Raw genomic sequence first — 19,808 nt, 5'->3', positions numbered from 1 at the left:
GCTTGAGCATTATAATAGCGGAGTTTGGCTGGGGAAATGTACGCCCTGTGGAGAAGCTTAAGTGCTATCATTTTGTTCCTGGCAGAGATACAGTAGCTGAACGTACTCTGAACAGTTTCGTCCCATTCAGGCAGTTCTAGGTCCGGGATGTCAGTTTTCCATTTGTCATATAGCTTAGACATGGAGGGGGAGGAGACAGGGAGGATAGTTTTGTATAGAGTAGATAAGGCCTTTGGGAGTTCTTTGAGGGCCGTCTTATATTCTAGTGGGAAGGTGGAAACCAGCATTGGGGAATCAGAAGTTGGGAATTGGGCATGAAAGGCGTGGCGTAACTGAAGGTACCTGAAAAAGTATTTGTTTGTAAGTTGGTACTGGGATTTGAGTTGGTCGAAGGTTAATAACTGGTTATGTTCTAGTAGATCTTTGAGTCTATAGATACCTCTGTTAGCCCAGACCGAAGGGTCAGGTATTAAGGCAAAATGAGGGAGGGAAGTATTGTTCCAGAGGGGCAGATACGGGGACACCTGGCCTGGAGAGGACTGGAATTTTTTGACTGCGTCCCAGACTAGGATTACAGTTTTCATTGAGTGTGTAAGCTTGGGGGAGCATTTGGTGCCTCTATAGGGTAAACTGGCAAGGGCCGTGTGTGAACCCAGGACTGCTGCCTCGAGAGCCGTGGCGGGATTATCCAGAGAGCGGGAGAACCACCACCTGGCAGTTACTAGTATTGCAGCCCAGTAATAAAATTTGAATACCGGAAGGCCTATCCCACCCGCCTCCTTTGGCAGCTGCAAGGTTTTAAGTGCAATTCTAGGGGTTTTGGCATCCCAAAGGCAAGATATAACAGAGGTATCTATTTCTTTAAACAATTTGTTCGGAATAGTGACTGGGGAGTTACGAAATATGTAGGTAAATTTAGGGAGAAGATTCATCTTTATTGCATTTGCCCTGCCGATTAGGGTAAGCGGGAGGTTACGCCACGCCTTGCATTTATCCCTAAGGGTTGTCAGGGCAGGAGTTAGGTTTAGCTTTTGAAAATCTAGGACATTAGTGGTGAACCTAATCCCCAAATATTTTATTTCAGATACCCATGCTAGATGGGATTGCTTACCAGGAGGAGGGGGAGCCGGGTCAATAGGAAGGACAAGAGACTTAGACCAATTGATCTGTAGGCCTGAGAAACGGCCAAATTCTTGTATGACTTCAAGGGACATCTCAAGGGAGGGGCCAGGATCGTTTAAATAAAGAAGAAGGTCATCAGCATAGAGGGAGATTTTTTCTTGTATATCACCAACTCTCAGGCCTTTAATCGCGCTGTCAGCTCTAATCTGGATAGCCAGGGGCTCTATTGCTAGTGCAAAGAGGGAGGGGGACAGGGGGCAACCCTGCCTCGTTCCCCTGCCTAAGTTAAAAGTGTTTGAAACATGTAGGCCGGTTTTGACCCTGGCCGATGGGGAAAGGTATAGTGCCTGAATCCATTTAATGAACTTAGGCCCAAAACCAAAGCGTCGAAGTACTTCAAAAAGAAACGTCCATTCTACTGAATCGAACGCTTTTTCAGCGTCGAGGGACGCAATCACTCTCGAGCCGCAATTGTCGTGTTGTATACTAAGATTTGTCATTAGTCGTCTGATGTTTATGTCAGTGCCCTTCCCAGGAACGAAACCAGACTGATCTGGATGAATTAAGGTCGATAAGACCCTATTCACTCTAACAGACAGTATCTTGGCTAGTAGTTTATAGTCTGTGTTTAGGAGCGAGATAGGTCTGTACGACGAGCATTTGGTAAGGTCCTTTCCTGGTTTAGGGATTATAACTATCAGCGCTTCAGCCATTGAGTTTGGTAAAGGTTTACCTGAGTGTGGGAGGTGAAACACCTGGAGTAGGCGGGGAGAAAGTATGCCCCTATTTTTTTTAAAGAACTCCAAAGGGAGGCCGTCTGTGCCAGGGGATTTATTTGCTGGCATTAGATCCAGGGCAGCATCTAGCTCCTCCCTGGAGATGTCCCCATCCAGATATTCCCTCTCAGAGGGAGATAATTGAGGAAAATGGATACCATTTAAGAATTCGGATAGCATAGCATCTGAGTAATGAGCAGAGGATGCATACAAGGCCGTGTAGTATTCCCTGAAGAGCTGATTTATTGCCAGAGCATCATGGACAGGTTGGTCGTTATGGTCAAGAATAGTAGATATATGTGGGATAAATCTTTCCTGACCTATGAGGTGCGCTAGTAACCTACCCGTGCTATCCCCTTGTTCATAAATGCGGACTGTTTTAAGCTTAAGAGCTGATTGCGCACTGTTAACTTGTCTAAATTTAAGGGCGGAGAGAGCTAGTTGCCATGCAGAGTAAGATTCTGAGGTTTGGGTAGAGATATGGGTTGTCTCCGCCTTTTTGGCAGCCTCTTCCGCGTTAGTGAGCAACATTCTAGTTTGATCTCTTGCGTACTTGATGCCTGCAGTAAAAGAGCCTCTCACGACGGCCTTGTATGCATCCCACACCACACTCAATGTGGCGGATGTCTCGTTTTCATGCCAATATTTCTGAAGGGGAACCCTAATCACTTCTTCCACGAACATGCTGTTTAGCCACCTGGGAGAGAGCCTCCAGACGGGTCTGGATTGAAAGTTCTCCGTTCTAATTGCTAGCTCCAGGGGGGCGTGATCCGAGACACCCCTAGGGAGGAGCCTGAGACCAGACACCCCGGGAGCCAGGTCAGGAGAAGAGAGGAACATGTCAATTCGAGAAAGAGTTTGGTGCGTAGTGGAATGGCATGTATAGCCGCCTTCATCAGGAAATCTCTCCCTCCAGATATCCACCAGGCCAAGAGACTCAATCCAGTGTTTCAGTATTAGTGAGTCCCTGTTAGAGGGTGACAATCTGTCCTTCCGGGGAGAAATCACCATATTAAAATCTCCGCATAGCAAGGTCTTGCATGAGGGCCATTTGTTAATGTGCTCCAGTATATCTTGGAGAATCTGAATGTCAGCAGGGGGTGGGAGGTATAACCCTACTATGTTCATCTCCATGCCGTGTACCACGGCATGTATTATTACGTACCTGCCGAAAGTGTCTATTTTAAGGTGGAGTAATTGAAAAGGGCACTTTTTGTGAATTAAAATGGATACACCGCGTGCGTAATTTGAAAAGGTAGAGGAGTAGTATGCAGAAATGAAGGTTTTTTTTAATGACAATACCTTACTGCCGGTGAGGTGAGTCTCCAGAAGGACAGTAATGTCTGGTTGATAATTACGCATAAAAGAGAAGACAAGAGCTCTTTTTATCTTGTCATTGAGACCTCTGACATTCCACAGGATCACCTTTAGTTCAGCGGAGATCAGAGACATTGCATACAAGTAGGGAACCTTTGTACCAAGTAAAGTTTAAACCTTTGGGGAGGGAAAAACCCTGGGTGCTCTGAGCTGCTGCAGTAAAAGGGACATACACACACATATACAATAAACATAATATATACAGCCCATGAAGATCTGAAGATCATCTTCATTTCCCGAAACCCTATCCCACCCTGCCTCAACCTTCTAACTAGCTGAAGCTTTGGCCCCTAACTAAGCTATACTTAGGTAGCTTTGCACTTCCAAGGGTGCAGACTGGCCGTTAACTAAAGGCGGCGGTAAGAAGTGGGGGATAGACCTCGGACGTCTTCACTCCTTCACTCCTTGGGAAAGCAAGCATTTCGGCCGGTGAGGGAGGGGGGGGGGTTGCAGTGGTGCAAGGAGGGGGTCAGGGAATGTACACGTAAGGTGGCAAGTGTTCAAGTCCGTCCAGAGGCTGGAATTCGGAGAGGATTAGTCAATGTACTAGGCCCTGGGAACGGGGAGTCAAAGGGTGGTAGCCTTGCATACAGTACTCACTGCGACCCCATCAGGTGTTAGGTAGTCGTGGGTGAACCTAGGCCGACAAGCCGGAGAAGCAAACTGCAGCACACGTTCGCCCGCATCAGGCAGGAAGGGTATCCAGCCAGGTCGAAACGGCCTCAGGGGTGTTGAAAAAGCGGGTGGTTTCCCCGTCTTGCACTCTCAGACGTGCCGGAAAGAGCATGGCATAGGGTATGCCTTTCTTGCGGAGCCGAGGTTTCACCGACTCAAAGGTTTTCCTACGCTTCTGAGTCTCCGGTGCGAAGTCCGGGAAGAACATCAAGCGGGTGTTTTCATAGAGGATATCTTGTAATTTCCTGGCTTCGCGGAGGACCGCATCTCTGTCCTGGAAATTGAGAAGTTTGAATATGAAGGGTCGAGCAGGAGAGCCTGGAGGTAGAGGTTTAGACGGTATGCGGTGCGCCCGCTCCACCACAAAGCACGAGGAGAAGAGGGCCTCAGGCATGAGGCGTCTAAGCAGGGTTGTGGTAAAGGACACTGGCTCGTCTCCCTCACTGCCCTCAGGGAGGCCCGTTATGCGTATGTTACTGCGCCTGTTGCGGTTTTCGGAATCTTCGATCCTGTCTTCCAGACGCTTAACTTTTTTCACCAGGTCGGCTGTGGTCGCCTTCTGTGTGACACTAGAGTCCTCGATGTCACTTATGCGCTGCTCCGCTTGAGTTAGCCTGTTTCGGATGTTAGAGACATCTTGGCGCAGAGTCGTCATCTGAGATTGTAAGTAGTCAATTTTAGTGCCCAAAGTGTCGCTCGTAGAGCTGATTAGGTCTTTACATGCTGTAATGGCCGCCATGAGTTGAGTGAGGTCGGGTTGCTCATCTGCCGCCATCGGGGCTGGAGTTTGTGTGGCCTTCACTTTAGCTGAAGGCAAGATGGCGCTGGTTTGAATGCCGCGTGACTTAGCTGTTTTTTGCTTCCTCTCCGGCTGGTCCGCACCGGCACCTCCCTTCGGCATAATCACCTCACCGGTATCAGGGGTTGTTCCGCCGGCTGGCAGGGTATTATAGAGGGTGAAAAATAGGATTTTAAGCCGGGTAGACGAGAGGAGATCAGGAGCTCCGAGAACTAGCGACCGCTCAGTCTGCGTGCATAGCCACGCCCGCGGATAGCGATTTTTTACTGTAATCTTGTTGAGACCGCGGTAGTCAATGCAAGGCCGCAGACCTCCGTCTTTCTTTTTTACAAAGAAGAAGCCTGCCCCAGCAGGCGACCGGGACGGCCGAATAAAGCCTTTGGCCAGATTCTCCCTAATGTACTCCTGCATCGCCAATTTTTCGGGCCCCGACAAATTGTACAAACGACCCCGGGGGGGTACACAACCAGAACGGAGATCAATGGGACAGTCGAAAGGGCGATGTGGAGGCAATTTATCGGCAGCTTTAGGGCAGAAAACATCAGAATATTCAGCATACTGGTCTGGTACCCCTTCCACCTGAATTCTGGTTTGCCCCAATGTTAGCTTCCCCAAACACTGATGAAAACAATGGGGAGACCAGGAGGTTAACTGACCCGTGGCCCAGTCGATGTGCGGTGAATGGACTTGCAACCACGGCATGCCTAAGATAATAGTGGAGGTTGACATGTGCAGCACAAAAAATTGTAATTCTTCCCCATGCAGAACCCCTATGGTAAGTCTCACCATCGGAGTCTGTGACAGGGCACGATTCCGTTGCAGAGGGGAATCGTCCACTGCCGTAACCTGAATGGGGGGTCTCACAGGAGTGAGTGGGAGGCCCAACTCCTGAGCAAATTCGAAGTTCATAAAATTAGCCGCTGAGCCAGAATCAATAAAGGCTTCAGTGGATACAGATTTATCCTCCCATGTAACCGTACAAGGGAGAAGTAATTTTTTCTCTTTAAGGGGTGCAATTTGCGTGCCCAGGGTGTCACCCCCCACTACTCCTAGGCAAACTCGTTTCCCGACTTGTTAGGGCAGTTTCGCACTCTATGCCCTGCTGCTGCACAATACAGGCACAGCTGTTCTGTCATTCTCCGCCTTCGTTCCACCTGGGTCAGCCTTGACCGACCAATCTGCATTGGTTCGGGCGGTGGCAAGGCCGGGGAGGGTGAGACAGGCGGAGAAGGTGTCACTAGGGGTGTAGCGGATGGTGCCGCGTACGATGTCACCCTGACACGGTGACTGCCCCTAGCCTGCCTCTGGTGGCGCAACCTGCGATCCACTCGAATGGCCGATGATATGGCTTCATCAACCGTCTTGGGCTCAGGCACGGTTAACATTAAGTCGGAGACCTCCTCTGACAACCCAGACAAGAAGTAATCCATTAAGGCAAAGTTGTCAAATCTAGTAGTGACTGACCACCTGCGGAATTCTGCCGCATAATCCTCAACCGAACCTCTGCCTTGCCGCAAAAGTTTGAGCTTCCGCTCAGAGGATGCAGCAAGGTCAGGGTCGTCGTAAATTACGGCCATAGCCTTAAAGAATTCCTCTACCGAGGTTAGAGCTATATCGGTAGAAGGCAGGTTATATGCCCAGGACTGGGAGTCGCCAGTCAGCAGGGTTTTAATGAAGATGACCCGTTGGGCCTCAGTCCCCGAGGATCGGGGTCTCAACTCGAAATATGACAACACTCTACTCCTGAAATTCCGAAAGTCAGATTTGTGGCCGGAAAACTTATCAGGTACAGGCATACGTATGTCATCACTAGGAGGGGATCGCACTGAATCAACTGACGTCTGTAGGGTTTTCACAGAGCCTGATAAGGCATCAATTAAGGCTTTGTGCTGGCCCAGTGCTTGATGAATGTTATCCACCGAAGTGGCAAGCACAGTCAGAGGATCAGTGCGTGATTCCATCGTTTTTGTGGTCTGGCGTTCTGTAACGATCGGTGGGCGCAGAGAGTATCTGATTACCGGTGATCTGCAGTATCGCCGGAAATACAGATATATACCAGATTATAAGTGATCTGCAGTCTCACCGATAATCCGATATACAAACTAACCTCTGTTCGCCTGAGTAGAGTGTAGTGTTTTGGTGTAACAGTAACACTAGGAGGCCTAGGCCTCAGTGCAGCAAGGAGAACTGCACGGATTCCTTCCGCAGACCTGAGCTCTCCAAGACGGGAGGAGTCAGACTGACAGTAGGAAGGAAAGTCCGAGAGTGACACTCAGGAAGAAGTGTCACTAACAGGACTGGGAACCGCCTCCAATCGTGAGGTCGGTTCTCGAGGTCAGACAAGCCAGGTCGTACACACACGGACAGATAAAGTACAAATACAGTAGGCAAAGGCGGAGTCAAAGTACAGGCAGGGTTCGGCAACGGGGTATCAGATATATCGGGGTACAAAATCAGGAGGCAGAAACAGAGTCTAGGAACGAGCCGAGGTTCGGCAACAGAGTATCAGAAATATCGAGGTACAAGGTCAGAGTTCAGGAGGATAGTCGAGGCAGGCAAAAGTCATAACAGAAAATCACAATCAAACTAGTACTTTAGCTATCAATAATATAGCTAAGTGTAGGATTACAGCTCCAGCTGGTCCCGGCACACTTAAGGATCTGACTACGGATCTGGGTGCTCCCACATATGTGATCGCACGCCAGACAAAGAGCAAGTGAACAACCAGCAGTATATATACTCTAGGACCTTTCCAGGACCTCCCTAATTGCTGGTCCAATGAGAGCAGTGGAATTTGTCAGCTGACCCAGCTGGTCAGCCGACACCCTTCTAACTGCTATTTAAACTCTGCCTCTCTGCTCGCGCGCGTGTAAGTCTGAATCTTGGTGGACTATCAGTCCCAGCCACACCAGTACTGTCATGCAATGTATCTAGTGCGGGGGCCGCCTCTGATGCGGATTCCGCCGCACTGCCTATGCGGCATGCAGCGTTTTTTCCGCGTTGTGACGCCATGCTGGACGCGGAAACAGCCGCCTCACCTTGAGAGACGGCGGCATTTCCGCGTTTCCTTACATATTGTTTAAAAGGGAATAAATATGGCAGCCTCCATATCCCTCTTACTTCACTTGTCTTTTAAAAATTTCTAAGCATTGGCAGTTAAGAGATGCATTTCACGTTACATACTTTCAATAAACAAGATTGTAATATGCAATTTAGAGGAGTCGGAGTCGTTGGAATCCTAACCTGAAGAGTCGGAGGATTTTTGTACCGACTCCACAGCCCTGAATATAACACCACTTAGATTGCACCCAGTGAAGCGCAAACAATCTTGTAGTTTGACTGGATACATACTTTTACCGGTTTCTACAAAGAAGGGAACCCTTCTTTATGGACGCAAAAAAAATGACTGAGCTTAAACTAACTGCAATGTTCCAAAATAACCAATTTAGTCCATCAATACTTTAACATTATGGGCTGCTGCCCAAAGTAAAGTAGTTTGTCAGTGTGACAAAGGTTCTGGATCATTTATATAACATGTCACAGTTGTAGTCACATATTGCTTGGTAGGCTATACAGAAAGCCTGAACAGATATATGGCATGGAACATGTTTTTCAAAAGTTCAAAAAAAAGAAAGTGATAGCCAATACATTTCAGATGCATACATTTTTACAGCACAGTACATAGACTTACCGCCGCCAGCTGGTATCCGGAGGAGGTGACAAATACACTGCTCCGTATGGGCAGCTGTCCACGTAGCACTTAAGTTAAGGCACAACACTTTACATATTAAAAAGAAAAAATACGTTTGATATACAAGCACAACATGATAGTTTCTGTTATCTCGGAGGCCTGATAAAAACAAATTATTCATGAGAATAAATTGTAAGGCAAATAGTGATGGTAAATGATACCATTCAAATACCATTTCCAGGCCCCATACATTTTCATCACCTTAAAATGATTAACATCTCATTGACCGTCCCTAAACGCTACTTGTTTTAATGGAAATATTGGCACTGTCAAAATAAAACAAATAGCTTAATCATTACTTGGCCGATGAAAAACCTTCAAGATGTAGAAGATATTTGGTTCTATGCACTCCAACATCTTCCGTCACAAACCTATTTATGAACAGAATCTTATGGTGGCCACTAATGATCCAACCTTTTTCATCCAATCTTACCAGATCTATGTAGTATAAGGGTAAATTGAGTGAATATACTGAATGGATACTTCAGGCAGTTACCTTATATTACATAGAAATGGTAAGATTGGATGAAAAAGATTGGATCATTAGTGGTCACCTTTAGTGAGATGCTAAAAGTAAATATAGCAATTCAGTTAGGACCAGAAAAAGTGGAAAGCCTGTGCAATACAGCAGACATGGACTGGTTGTTACTATTAACCATATGGAGAGCACCTCCTTGAAATTTCTCCCAATGGAATGACTGAACTGAGAATCAAGCCCCTTTCACACTAGGACATTTTCATTGCCTTGCGTTACCCATTTTATCGCAGGGTAACTCCAAAGCAGTGAAAACCTATGGGGAATTTCATACCTACTGCAGTGCGATGCGATGAAGTATTGGATTTGACGCAACGGCAACAGCAACCACTGTGGTTACCAGAAGTAATACACTTCCGTGCACATTTTATTTCACAGGAAGTGCAAGCAGTTCAGACATCAATGACTGTGTTGAGATATTTTGATGGGGCAGCAATTTTACACCGTTATACAACCTATACACTGACTGCTTTACATTGTATCAAAGTATCATATCTTTTCATGGGACTGAATATGTAATAAAATAATTACAAAAATGTCAGTGGTGGACTTTTTTTGTGAGATACTGTACATCTATACATAGATATAAGAAGTGTTACTGATGCTGAATCCAGAATAATGAACATAAAATTTAATATCCTGAATTATTTTGTACATTTTTCTATGTGACGTTGCAGTGCCTCTATTGACAAAATTTAAAACTCATGCTTTTTTTTTTATGCCCATATGTAAACAGCCTCGAAGATTATGATTAGAACATGTTCACTGACAGGCTTTTCAAAATACACTATTTAGGCATGGGCACACATAAGCATTTACAAATGCTTCAATATATCTCAAACTGCTTTGGCAAGCATTTTGAAGCATATTTAATGTTTCTATTTATTCCTATGGACCTTCCCACTGCTCTAAAATGCTTCAAAATGCTCCATAACACCGTCAATGTTTAACCCTTTCCACTCGGAGTTCTTTCCTAAAGGAAGTCGTTTCTGCTCGGAGTTTAAGGTAATGCGCTCTCCCTCTTACACTCTCTCCCATTTTAATATGGAACGTAACACAGTAACATGCCATATCTTAATTTTAAAGAACACATTATAACGTTTAATTTGATACCTTATTTGGACAGTTTTGCATTTTCTATTGGCTGGTAGCAGAGGAGAAAGCCAAGGTGTGGTAAATTGAAAAACAGTTTCCTGGGTGTAATCCGGGCCTGCGTGAGCAAGTTTCGCAATAATAGGTGGCTTTATGCCCGCCACCCAGGGTCTTACTGTCCCTACACACAATGCAATCTTTGGTATTTCGATTGGGCAGATTAGCAATAAAATACTGGCTACTATTTACACCTTCCCCCAGTCCATCCCATAGGATGCCATTCATTCTCTTAACAACTTTGCAGGCAATCTGCAAGAAAAATAAAATTTAATCTGTAATTATTTTTCTTTTATTTTTGCAGATTCCATTCTGCAAAAAAAATCAGCAGCTATTTTTTTTTGTTAAAAACAGGAAAGAAACGGAAGTGACATTTAAATCCAAATGTCACTTCCTTCTAGGGCTGATGGGGGAAATCAGGTATGGGGCTGGGGGGCACTGTGTGTGTGGGCATGTAGTATATTACATGCCCACAAACCGGCGCACACAGATTGGTGGATTGCGGCGATCCCGATGCGCTGCAAACCGCCGCTGCAGGGATGTCCCGCATAGCGGGACATACGAGTGCAACGCAGAGTTCGCGATGTCCCTCTATGCGGGACACACGAGTGGAAAGGGTTAATGCGTGTGTGTGTGTGTGTGTGTGTGTGTGTATACAAGCCCTTAGCAGTCAATCCTTCTCATACATTTCTTTTAAGAAAAAAAAAAGGATATTTGCCGTCCATGCTTGTCTATTGATAAAGGCCTCCTATGGGGGGATCCAAGCCGATTTCGATCTCGATAAACCCTGTCCACTAGACCATGATGTCGAGTCGTTCTACTGGTATCTAGTCCAGAAGATTGAAAAGGAGTCTGCAATAATAAAATACAATTATTGTAAATGTGAAAAGTTCCGATGCATGTTCAAAGAAAAATTATCAAGTCTGCACGCACAAAGAACATTTAAAAAAAAAAAAAAAAGTACCCCTAATTTGTATAAAGCATTACAACAAGAATGATTTACCAATTTTACAGGCACAAAATCACATTTTCTGACTCCACTTACACAACTGGTGTAAACGAATACTGACAGATCTAACTATTTAGATGGAGCTTTAGAAGTACAATCACATCTAAAAGAGTCAAAGAGAGTTTAAGTGAACAAAAGCCAATAATTACTCTTACCGGTAACTGGATTTCCACGTAGCCTCCACGACAGGTCCACCAGGAGATTACCCAGCTCATCCCTGGGACAGGAAGAACGAAGCAAATTTAAACGCCATCTCCCACTACCTACAGTGCTGCCCATAAATATTCATGCCCCTGGCAAACATTTACATAAAGTTACTTTTAGTCAACCAGCAAGTAATTTTTTTTATGGGAAATGACATAGGTGACTCCCAAAAGATAAGACGGCGTACAAGAGGCATTATTGTAGAAAATAAAAATCAGCTTTTATTTACAGTGGTTTGCAAAAGTATTTGGCCCCCTTAAAGTTTTCCACATTTTGTCATATTAGCCACAAACATGAATCAATTTTATTGGAATTCCACTTGAAAAACCAATACAAAAGTGGTGTACACGTGAGAGGTGGAACGAAAATCATACATGATTCCAAACATTTAAAAAAAAAATAGCTGCAAAGTGGGGTGTGCGTAATTATTCAGCCCCCTGAATCAATACTTTGTAGAACCACCTTTTGCTGCAATTACAGCTGCCAGTCTTTTAGAGTATACTGTATCTCTACCAGCTTTGCACATCTAGACACTGAAATCCTTGCACATTCTTCTTTGCAAAACAGCTCCAGCTCAATCAGATTAGATGGACAGCGTTTGTGAACAGCAGTTTTCAGATCTTGCCACAGGTTCTCGATTGGATTTAGATCGGGACTTTGACTGGGCCATTCTAACACATGGATATGTTTTGTTTTAAACCATTCCATTGTTGCCCTGGCTTTATGTTTAGGGTCATTGTCCTGCTGGAAGGCGAACCTCTGCCCCAGTCTCAAGTCTTTTGCAGACTCCAAGAGGTTTTCTTCCTAGATTGCCCTGTATTTGGCTCCATCCATCTTCCCATAAACTCTGACCAGCTCCCCTGTCCCTGCTGAAGAGAAGCACCCCTAGAGCATGATGCTGCCACCACCATATTTGACAGTGGGGATGGTGTGTTCAGAGTGATGTGCAGTGTTAGTATTTCGCCACACGTGGCGTTTTGCATTTTGTCCAAAAAGTTCCATTTTGGTCTCATCTGACCAGAGCACCTTCTTCCACATGTTTGCTGTGTCCCCCACATGGCTTGTGGCAAACTGCAAACGTGACTTCTTATGCTTTTCTGTTCACAATGGCTTTCTTCTTGCCACTCTTCCATAAAGGCCAACTTTGTGCAGTGCATGACTAATAGTTGTCCTATGGACAGATCCCCTCACCTGAGCTGTAGATCTCTGCAGCTCGTCCAGAGTCACCATGGGCCTCGACTGCATTTCTGATCATTGCTCTCCTTGTTCGGCCTGTGAGTTTAGGTGGACGGCCTTGTCTTGGTAGGTTTACAGTTGTGCCATACTCCTTCCATTTCTGAATGATCGCTTGAACAGTGCTCCGTGGGATGTTCAAGGCTTTGGAAATCTTTTTGTAGTCTAAGCCTGCTTTAAATTTCTCAATAGCTTTATCCCTGACCTGTCTGGTGTGTTCTTTGGACGTCATGGTTTTGTTGCTACCAATATTCTCTTCGACAACCTCTGAGGCCGTCACAGAGCAGCTGTATTTGTACTGACAATAGATTACACACAGGCACACTCTATTTAGTCATTAGCACTCATCAGGCAGTGTCTATGGGCAACTGACTGCACTCAGACCAAAGGGGGCTGAATAATTACGCACACCCCACTTTGCAGTTATTTATTTGTAAAAAATGTTTGGAATCATGTAAGATTTTCATTCTACTTCTCAAGTGTACACCACTTTGCATTGGTCTTTCACGTGGAATTTCAATAAAACTGATTCATGTTTGTGGCAGCACTGTACTTTTGAGCAAAAAGTGTTCAATTCATCATTATTCATACCCTTCACAAACTGTCACAGTTTGTTGGAAAATCCATAGTTGTATACCATTCCAAATAGTCTAAGCTGATCTAATTGCCCTGATTAATTGGGAAACCGCCATCTATTAGGGCAGTACAGCACTGCGATCTAAGGCAGCGCTGTACTGGGGATAGCCATGTGACACGGCTGTCCCCTCCAGAGTGCCGGCGGTGATCCGCTGTCATAGGCTGAAGCCTATGACAGCCGATCACAATTATTGGCCAGCGGGGGGAGGACAGGCGGGGTATTCAAAAAGGAAAAAAAATACACATTTTTATTTAAAAATTGGCCTGGTCACGAGGGGGGGTGGGGGTTAACACCGCGGTCCTCAAGAGGTTAAGTCAAAATTTGCCAAGGGTATGAATAATTATGGGCATCACTGTACCTCAGTGTTTTGAATATCACCTTGTATGAGGAGACTTACCGTTTGACCATGGGTAGGTTGCCTCCACCTGTCGTGGAGGCTACGTAGAAATCCAATTAAGAGTAAGAGTAATTATTGGCTTCCATTTGCCTCCACAACAGGTCCACCAGGAGATATAAAATATTACCTCTCTCAGGGCAGGACAACCGTGGACAGTACTTTACGCCCAAAGCCGAAGTCCTAATTGCTTGGTAGATCCAAATGATAATGCCTTATGAATGTATCATAAGAGGACCATGTGGCAGCTTTGCAAATTTGAAACACAGAGGCAGAATTCCTTTCTGCCCAGGAAGAGGAGGCAGCCCTAGTGGAATGCACTTTTATGCTTTCAGGAGCTGGCTTCCCTGTAATTTCATATGCTTTGTTAATACAGTTTTAATCAATTACTGAGCGTACTTTTAGATGCTTTCAACCCTTTTTGGGCACCCCGAAACTGAATAAATAAATTGTCTTCCTTCCTCCATGCAGAAGTTTTGTCTAAATAAACTAAAATTATTTTCCTCACATTCAGTGAGCTAAAAGGTTTCCTCTTTTGTTCAGGGGTTCGGACAAAAAGATGGAACAAAGATTTTCTGCTTTCTTTGGAAATCTGACATCACTTTTGGTGAAAAAAAAAGGTGGTAACAAACTTAATTCTATCCTCCAGGATAGACATGTACAGTGGTGTACCATTAAGAGCCTGTATTTCTCCAATACGCCTGGCTGTAGTTAACACCACCTGAAAACAAGTTTTCATTGTTAAAGGAGTTATCAGGCAATATTATGTCCCCACGATCTACTTACCTGAGTCTCCTCCAGCCCCCTGCAGCTGAAATGTCCCATGCCGCAGCTCCGCTCTCAGCTGCTGACTAGGGGTCCCTGCACGGTGCAGAGGCCGACCTTGAGGTCGTCCTTACTGCGGCTGCGAGAAGCACCACTGTCAATCAAGCGCACGTTGTCTATGGCGTACTGCGCAGGCGCAGTAGTTCTGTACCTGCGCAGTACGCCGCGTTCAGTGTGGGCTTTATTGACAGCAGCGTTTCATGCAGGCACAGTAAGGACGACCTCTTCTGCACCGTACGAGGACCCTGGGCCAGCGGCTGAGAGTGGAGCTTCGGCGTGGGACATATCAGCTGCAAGGGGCTGGAGGAAACCCCAGGTAAGTAGATCAGGGGACATAATATTGCCTGATGACTTCTTTAAGTCCTTTATGGATATTATATGGATCAGGGAATTTGAAGTAAAAGGAACATCAAAGTATGCACCCAAAGCTACTAACTGCACTTTAAAGTGGATCCGAGGTGAACTTTTACACATTGCATAATTGTGTTCCTATTGTTTATAGGGTATTCCTCAAGCCAAATACTTTTTTGTTTTTATTTTAATACTCTAATTCCCTATAAACTAAAAAAGCCACGCCCACAGGTTTTCAGAGAGCCTTGACAGTAGCAAGGGCTCATGGGAGCTCAGTCTGGGCAGGAGGAGGGGGAGGTGATACTAGCCATTGGTTTCATAGGCAGAGGGGAGGAGGGAGGAGGAGAGGGGATTAGGCTGATGGCTCAAGATACAGATAAGCCTGCCTCTGTGTAATGTTTGCAAACAACATGGCTGCTGTCATTGTATCACAGGAATAAATAATCATATTATATTAAAACTGTTTGCAGCTAGATTTGCTGTGTAAACCATCTAAACTTTAGATAAGATATATAGACAAGTTACTTGTTAGAGTTAGTTTTTCATCCCGGATCCGCTTTAAGGGTGTTTAATTTTAAATCCATATCTAGGCCTTTCTGCAGGAAATCTAGAATATTGGGAATAGAAAAATTGATTAGATTTTCCAGAGTATTTTTGCTAAACTCACTAAAAACTTTCCAGACTCTTAAATAAACTGTAAAGGTGACAGGTTTCCTTGCATTAAGCAAGGTTTCAATAACTTTTTTTTGACAGACCTCTGTTTAGTAGTAACAATCGAAAAAAGAATCGCACACCACTGTGGAGGTGCTGGACCAATGTAGAATTGCAAAAAAATTGGAAAGGTCCGCACACTCTGATGAACCAACGTCCAGGTTTATTCAGACAATGTGACACAAGTCCACTCCATATACCGACGACTCATTTTGGGGCCCCGCGGGGTCCCCTTTGTCAAGGTAAAACAGTACAGAATGGTAACAATGTGTAGACCAACAGTGCAACCTAATAAGCAAACAGCTAATCACATAGCCCCACCTCCACAATTCAAATTGTGGAGGTGGGGCTATGTGATTAGCTGTTTGCTTATTAGGTTGCACTGTTGGTCTACACATTGTTACCATTCTGTACTGTTTTACCTTGACAAAGGGGACCCCACGGGACCCCGAAACAAGTAGTCGGTATATGGAGTGGACTTGTGTCACATTGTTTGAATAAACCTGGACGTTGGTTCATCAGAGTGTGCGGATCTTTCCAATTTTTTTTGCAATTCTGTTTAGTAGTAGGCGCCGTTTAAAAGCCACGCTTTCAGGTTCAGACTGGCCACTGCAGCATGGTATACTTGTCCCTGCTTCAAAAACCGATCGGATATTGGTAGGACCATTGGATCTTCTACCACCAGGGAGAGTAAAAGTGATACCAAGCCTTTTTCATCCAGTCCGGAGTAATCAGGATTATTGTGGCCTGATCTCTTACTACCTTTTGTAGAACCCTTCCAATTAGTTTTAACCCTCCTGGCTGTAACCCCGAGCTACACTCGGGGCAGCCGCTGCAGAGGATCACATGGCCTTGGGAGGATTTTTTTTAATATAAAATCTGTTTTATATGCTTAAACTAGCACTTGGCTAGCTAACTATGTCCTCCAAGTTTCGCCTCTCTCCACCAATCCCCTCGATCGCCACCGTAATACGTACCCCCCAGGGATCCCGCAATGGCACAGCCTACCAATCAGCTCCAGGCTTCGCTATGGGGAGGATCGGGACGACGCATGACGTCATGTCCGATCGTCGCCACAGCGACGAGTGAAGCTGAATGGTGACGCTGCGGCTCTCGCGGGATCGCGGAGGGGTAACTATTGCCGGTGGCGATCGGGGGGTTTAGTTAGGTGTGGCAGGGCTTGGGGGACATAGTTAGCTAGCGAAGTGCTAGCTAAAACATAAAACGCATTTTATTTTTAAAGGGAGGAAAGGCATACGCTCTTTCCAGTTTCCAGTCCAGCAGGAATGCGTCCACACGTTCTGGGAAGCCTCTGGGGTTGAGGGAGCAGAACCTGAGAAGAATAGCATTGTCCCAGGCAGCAAACAGGTCTATGGATGGAATACCCCATTTGTTGCAAATCATCCTGAATAGATCCTTGTTCAGACACCAGTTGCTCTGAAGTATTTATTTGCAACTCAACCAATCTGCTAGAACATTGTCCTTTCCTTTGAGGTGAACCGATTTTAAAGTGAACCTCCAGACTAAAAATTTACTCAGCAGCACTGGAAAGGCCTGGTGTTTCATTAATTGTTTCACAGCATCAGAACTTTTTTTCTCTTATACAAGCCTAATTTTTAGCTGCACAGAAAAAAACTGCCCGGGCATGTTTCCCCTAATGCTGTGCAAAGCATGATGGGATTTCTGATGTTCTCGTTCTGCTGTTTTGGTGCAATTTTTTTTTTTTTTTACATTTTGAATTTGACATTTGAAGCCTAGTGCATGCAGCTGGGAGGGGTTATCAGGACACAGGACAGTTGGAACTGTGTCTCCTGCTCCCTGTCACCTCCTTTCAACCAAAAAGATGGCTGCCCCCATGACAAAGATGGCAGCCCCCATGAATCACAAGCATTTGCCTGTTCTTTTAAAACGGGGTGGGTAAGTGATTATATTACCTATCTATTCTAATTAACATAACTAATGTAACTTAATGACAGAATGTTTGTTTAGGCTGAAGTTCCCCTTTAAGGAAAGAACCTTGTTCTATACCCAGCTGAATATCTGAAGTGAGAGACAGAGATCAGAGGTGGACTGTAAGTCCCCCCTTGTCTGTTAATGTGAGCAACAGGCATCAGATTGTCTGACTGGATTATCACATTTCTGTCCAATAGCAGATTCTCCCCTTTCTGAAGAGCCTTCCAGATCGCAAGCAATTCGCTGTGGTTTGAGGAGAATGTTTTCTCTAGGGCAGGGGTAGGGAACCTTGGCTCTCCAGCTGTTAAGGAACTACAAGTCCCACAATGCATTGCAGGAGTCTGACAGCCAAAGTCATGATTAATAAAGGCAAATGCATGCTGGGATTTGTAGTTTTATCACAGCTGGAGAGCCAAGGTTCCCTACCCCTGCTCTAGGGGAAACCACCTGTCCTGAATGTAATACTTGTAATGATCGCTGCTGCAGCAGGTGTTGCTGGAAGTAGTAGTGCTGCAGCTCAGGCAGTTCTGATCTCTTTCCATGCAAGCTGCATAGCTTTGTCTGCCTTCCCCTGCTGTCAGCTTGTGACTGATTATCATTCACCTGTGTGGGAATCTGCATGTCTGCTCCCATTGGATGACCTCAGTATAAAGATCTGCTTCCTGCAGGACTCCTCGGGTTTTCATAGCTTCAGTTTAAGCCTGTGTTGCTGTCGCTTCAGCCCCCGATCGTGTTTCTTGTTCTAAATGATACTTTGCTGGTTTTGCATCATATATTGGTTCATTGCCCATATATATGCATACCAGCACGTTTATTATTTTCCTTGTATTCGTGTTACGTTGATACATCAGTGTCGCTGATGTATACATACACGAACTGTTTATATCCTGTGTGCAGTTAGTCAGCCTTCCAGCACGTTTTGGTAGTTTGCGCGTATCGTGAGCACCCGTGCTGAGCTAGTATCCTGCTCCTGGTCCTGTTCGTGGATTGCGTTCATCTCTGCGAGGAGATAACGAATCCTTCTGAATCCTGTCCTGTTACCGTTTGTGGATTGCGTTCATCTCTGCGAAGAGATAACGAATCCTTCTGAATCCTGTTCTGTTACCGTTTGTGGATTGCGTTCATCTCTGCGAAGAGATAACGAATCCTTCTGAATCCTGTTCTGTTACCGTTTGTGGACTGCGTTCATCTCTGCGAAGAGATAGCGAATCCTTCTGAGTCCTGTTCCCTGTATTACTCCAGTCTTAGTCAGTGTTCCTGCTTATGTCATATATCGGTTCATTGCCGATATATACATATGTTAGTCAGACGTTACAAATAGTTTCATTGATAGCTGTAATTGTAATACGCTAGGAAAACATATTTATTGTATATTTGTCTGTGTTACGTTCATCTATCTTGATCCTGCTATTTCCTGACTATCCTGTCCTGTCTTTGTGAGGCACGCCATCGCTGCAATCGCATTGGCTGCCTCATTCCAGTCTGTCTTGTTTTGGACGCTTGCTGTCGCTAAGTAGCCGCTAGCTAGCAAGCGTTCATTCTGTCTACCTGTCCTGATCTCCTCAGTTCTGGTTTATGCGCTCAGCGCTACTTTGCGCTGAGACGTTATAACGAAAGCATGGTTTGTGGCTGTCAGATCTGCACCGGCTCTGTGCGCCACAATCTCCTATTGGAGTCAGTCCTCCCCTCCACTATACTAGGGATAGCCTGTTTCCTTGTGCTAGTGTGTGTACCTCCTCCACGCCAGCTCATGCGTTGCATGCTGACTGTGGAGAATACACCACCAAGCCTTACAATACTGTTCCAGATGTTGCCCCCAACCCCAGAGGCTTGCATTTGTTGTAATCACGAGTGGATCTAGAGCTATCCACCTTACAAATTTTAGCAAGTTTGGTTTAGATTCTGAAAGTCCACCAGTTTAGGCAGTCTCACTGGGTCCGACAACCAAATAGTTTTTTCTATCTTCCCGTTTGCCCAACCACACAGGATTGCCAGTTGAAATACTCTGCATCTTGCCTGTACCCAAGCTACAGCTGGGATACAGGCTGAAAATTTCCCAGGAGACACATATCTTGTCTTACTGTGACAAACTTTGCTCTCAGAAATGACTGTGTACTCTCGAGGATTAGAGGATTTACTTTTTTTTTTCCGGCAAACAGGAGATCTGTAGAGTCAAATCCAGTGAGACTCCCAGAAAACTCTTTTTCTGTCCCGAATTGTATTGGATTTCTGTAGGTTCAGAATCTACCCCAAGTCCTTCAAAGTTCCAAGCACAATCCGAATATGGTCTTTTTCGCAGCTATTAGA

General features: G+C 45.3%; 1 protein-coding gene across 8 annotated transcripts in view; it reads right to left on the bottom strand.

Moving 5' to 3' along the window:
• The window catches only part of CRTC1 (CREB regulated transcription coactivator 1), a 363,687-nt gene that overhangs the window by 196,464 nt on the left and 147,415 nt on the right, over nt 1-19,808 (bottom strand). For all 8 annotated transcript variants that reach the window (XR_011020507.1, XR_011020508.1, XR_011020509.1 and 5 more), the window contains 2 exons: nt 10,899-11,036; nt 8,441-8,502 (listed from right to left, as the gene is read on the bottom strand). Coding sequence is in view for 4 of the 8 variants with exons in the window: in XM_068233924.1 (XP_068090025.1) it covers nt 8,441-8,502; nt 10,899-11,036 (200 nt within the window). In the remaining 4 variants the exon portion in view is untranslated. The remainder of the gene's footprint in view (nt 1-8,440; nt 8,503-10,898; nt 11,037-19,808) is intronic.

The sequence above is a fragment of the Hyperolius riggenbachi genome, chromosome 1 (genome assembly GCF_040937935.1).
Source record: "Hyperolius riggenbachi isolate aHypRig1 chromosome 1, aHypRig1.pri, whole genome shotgun sequence".
In the NCBI taxonomy this organism is placed as follows: Eukaryota; Metazoa; Chordata; class Amphibia; order Anura; family Hyperoliidae; genus Hyperolius; species Hyperolius riggenbachi.
Note: the sequence above shows the minus strand (reverse complement) of the source record. Positions and strands in the feature narration are given on the sequence as shown.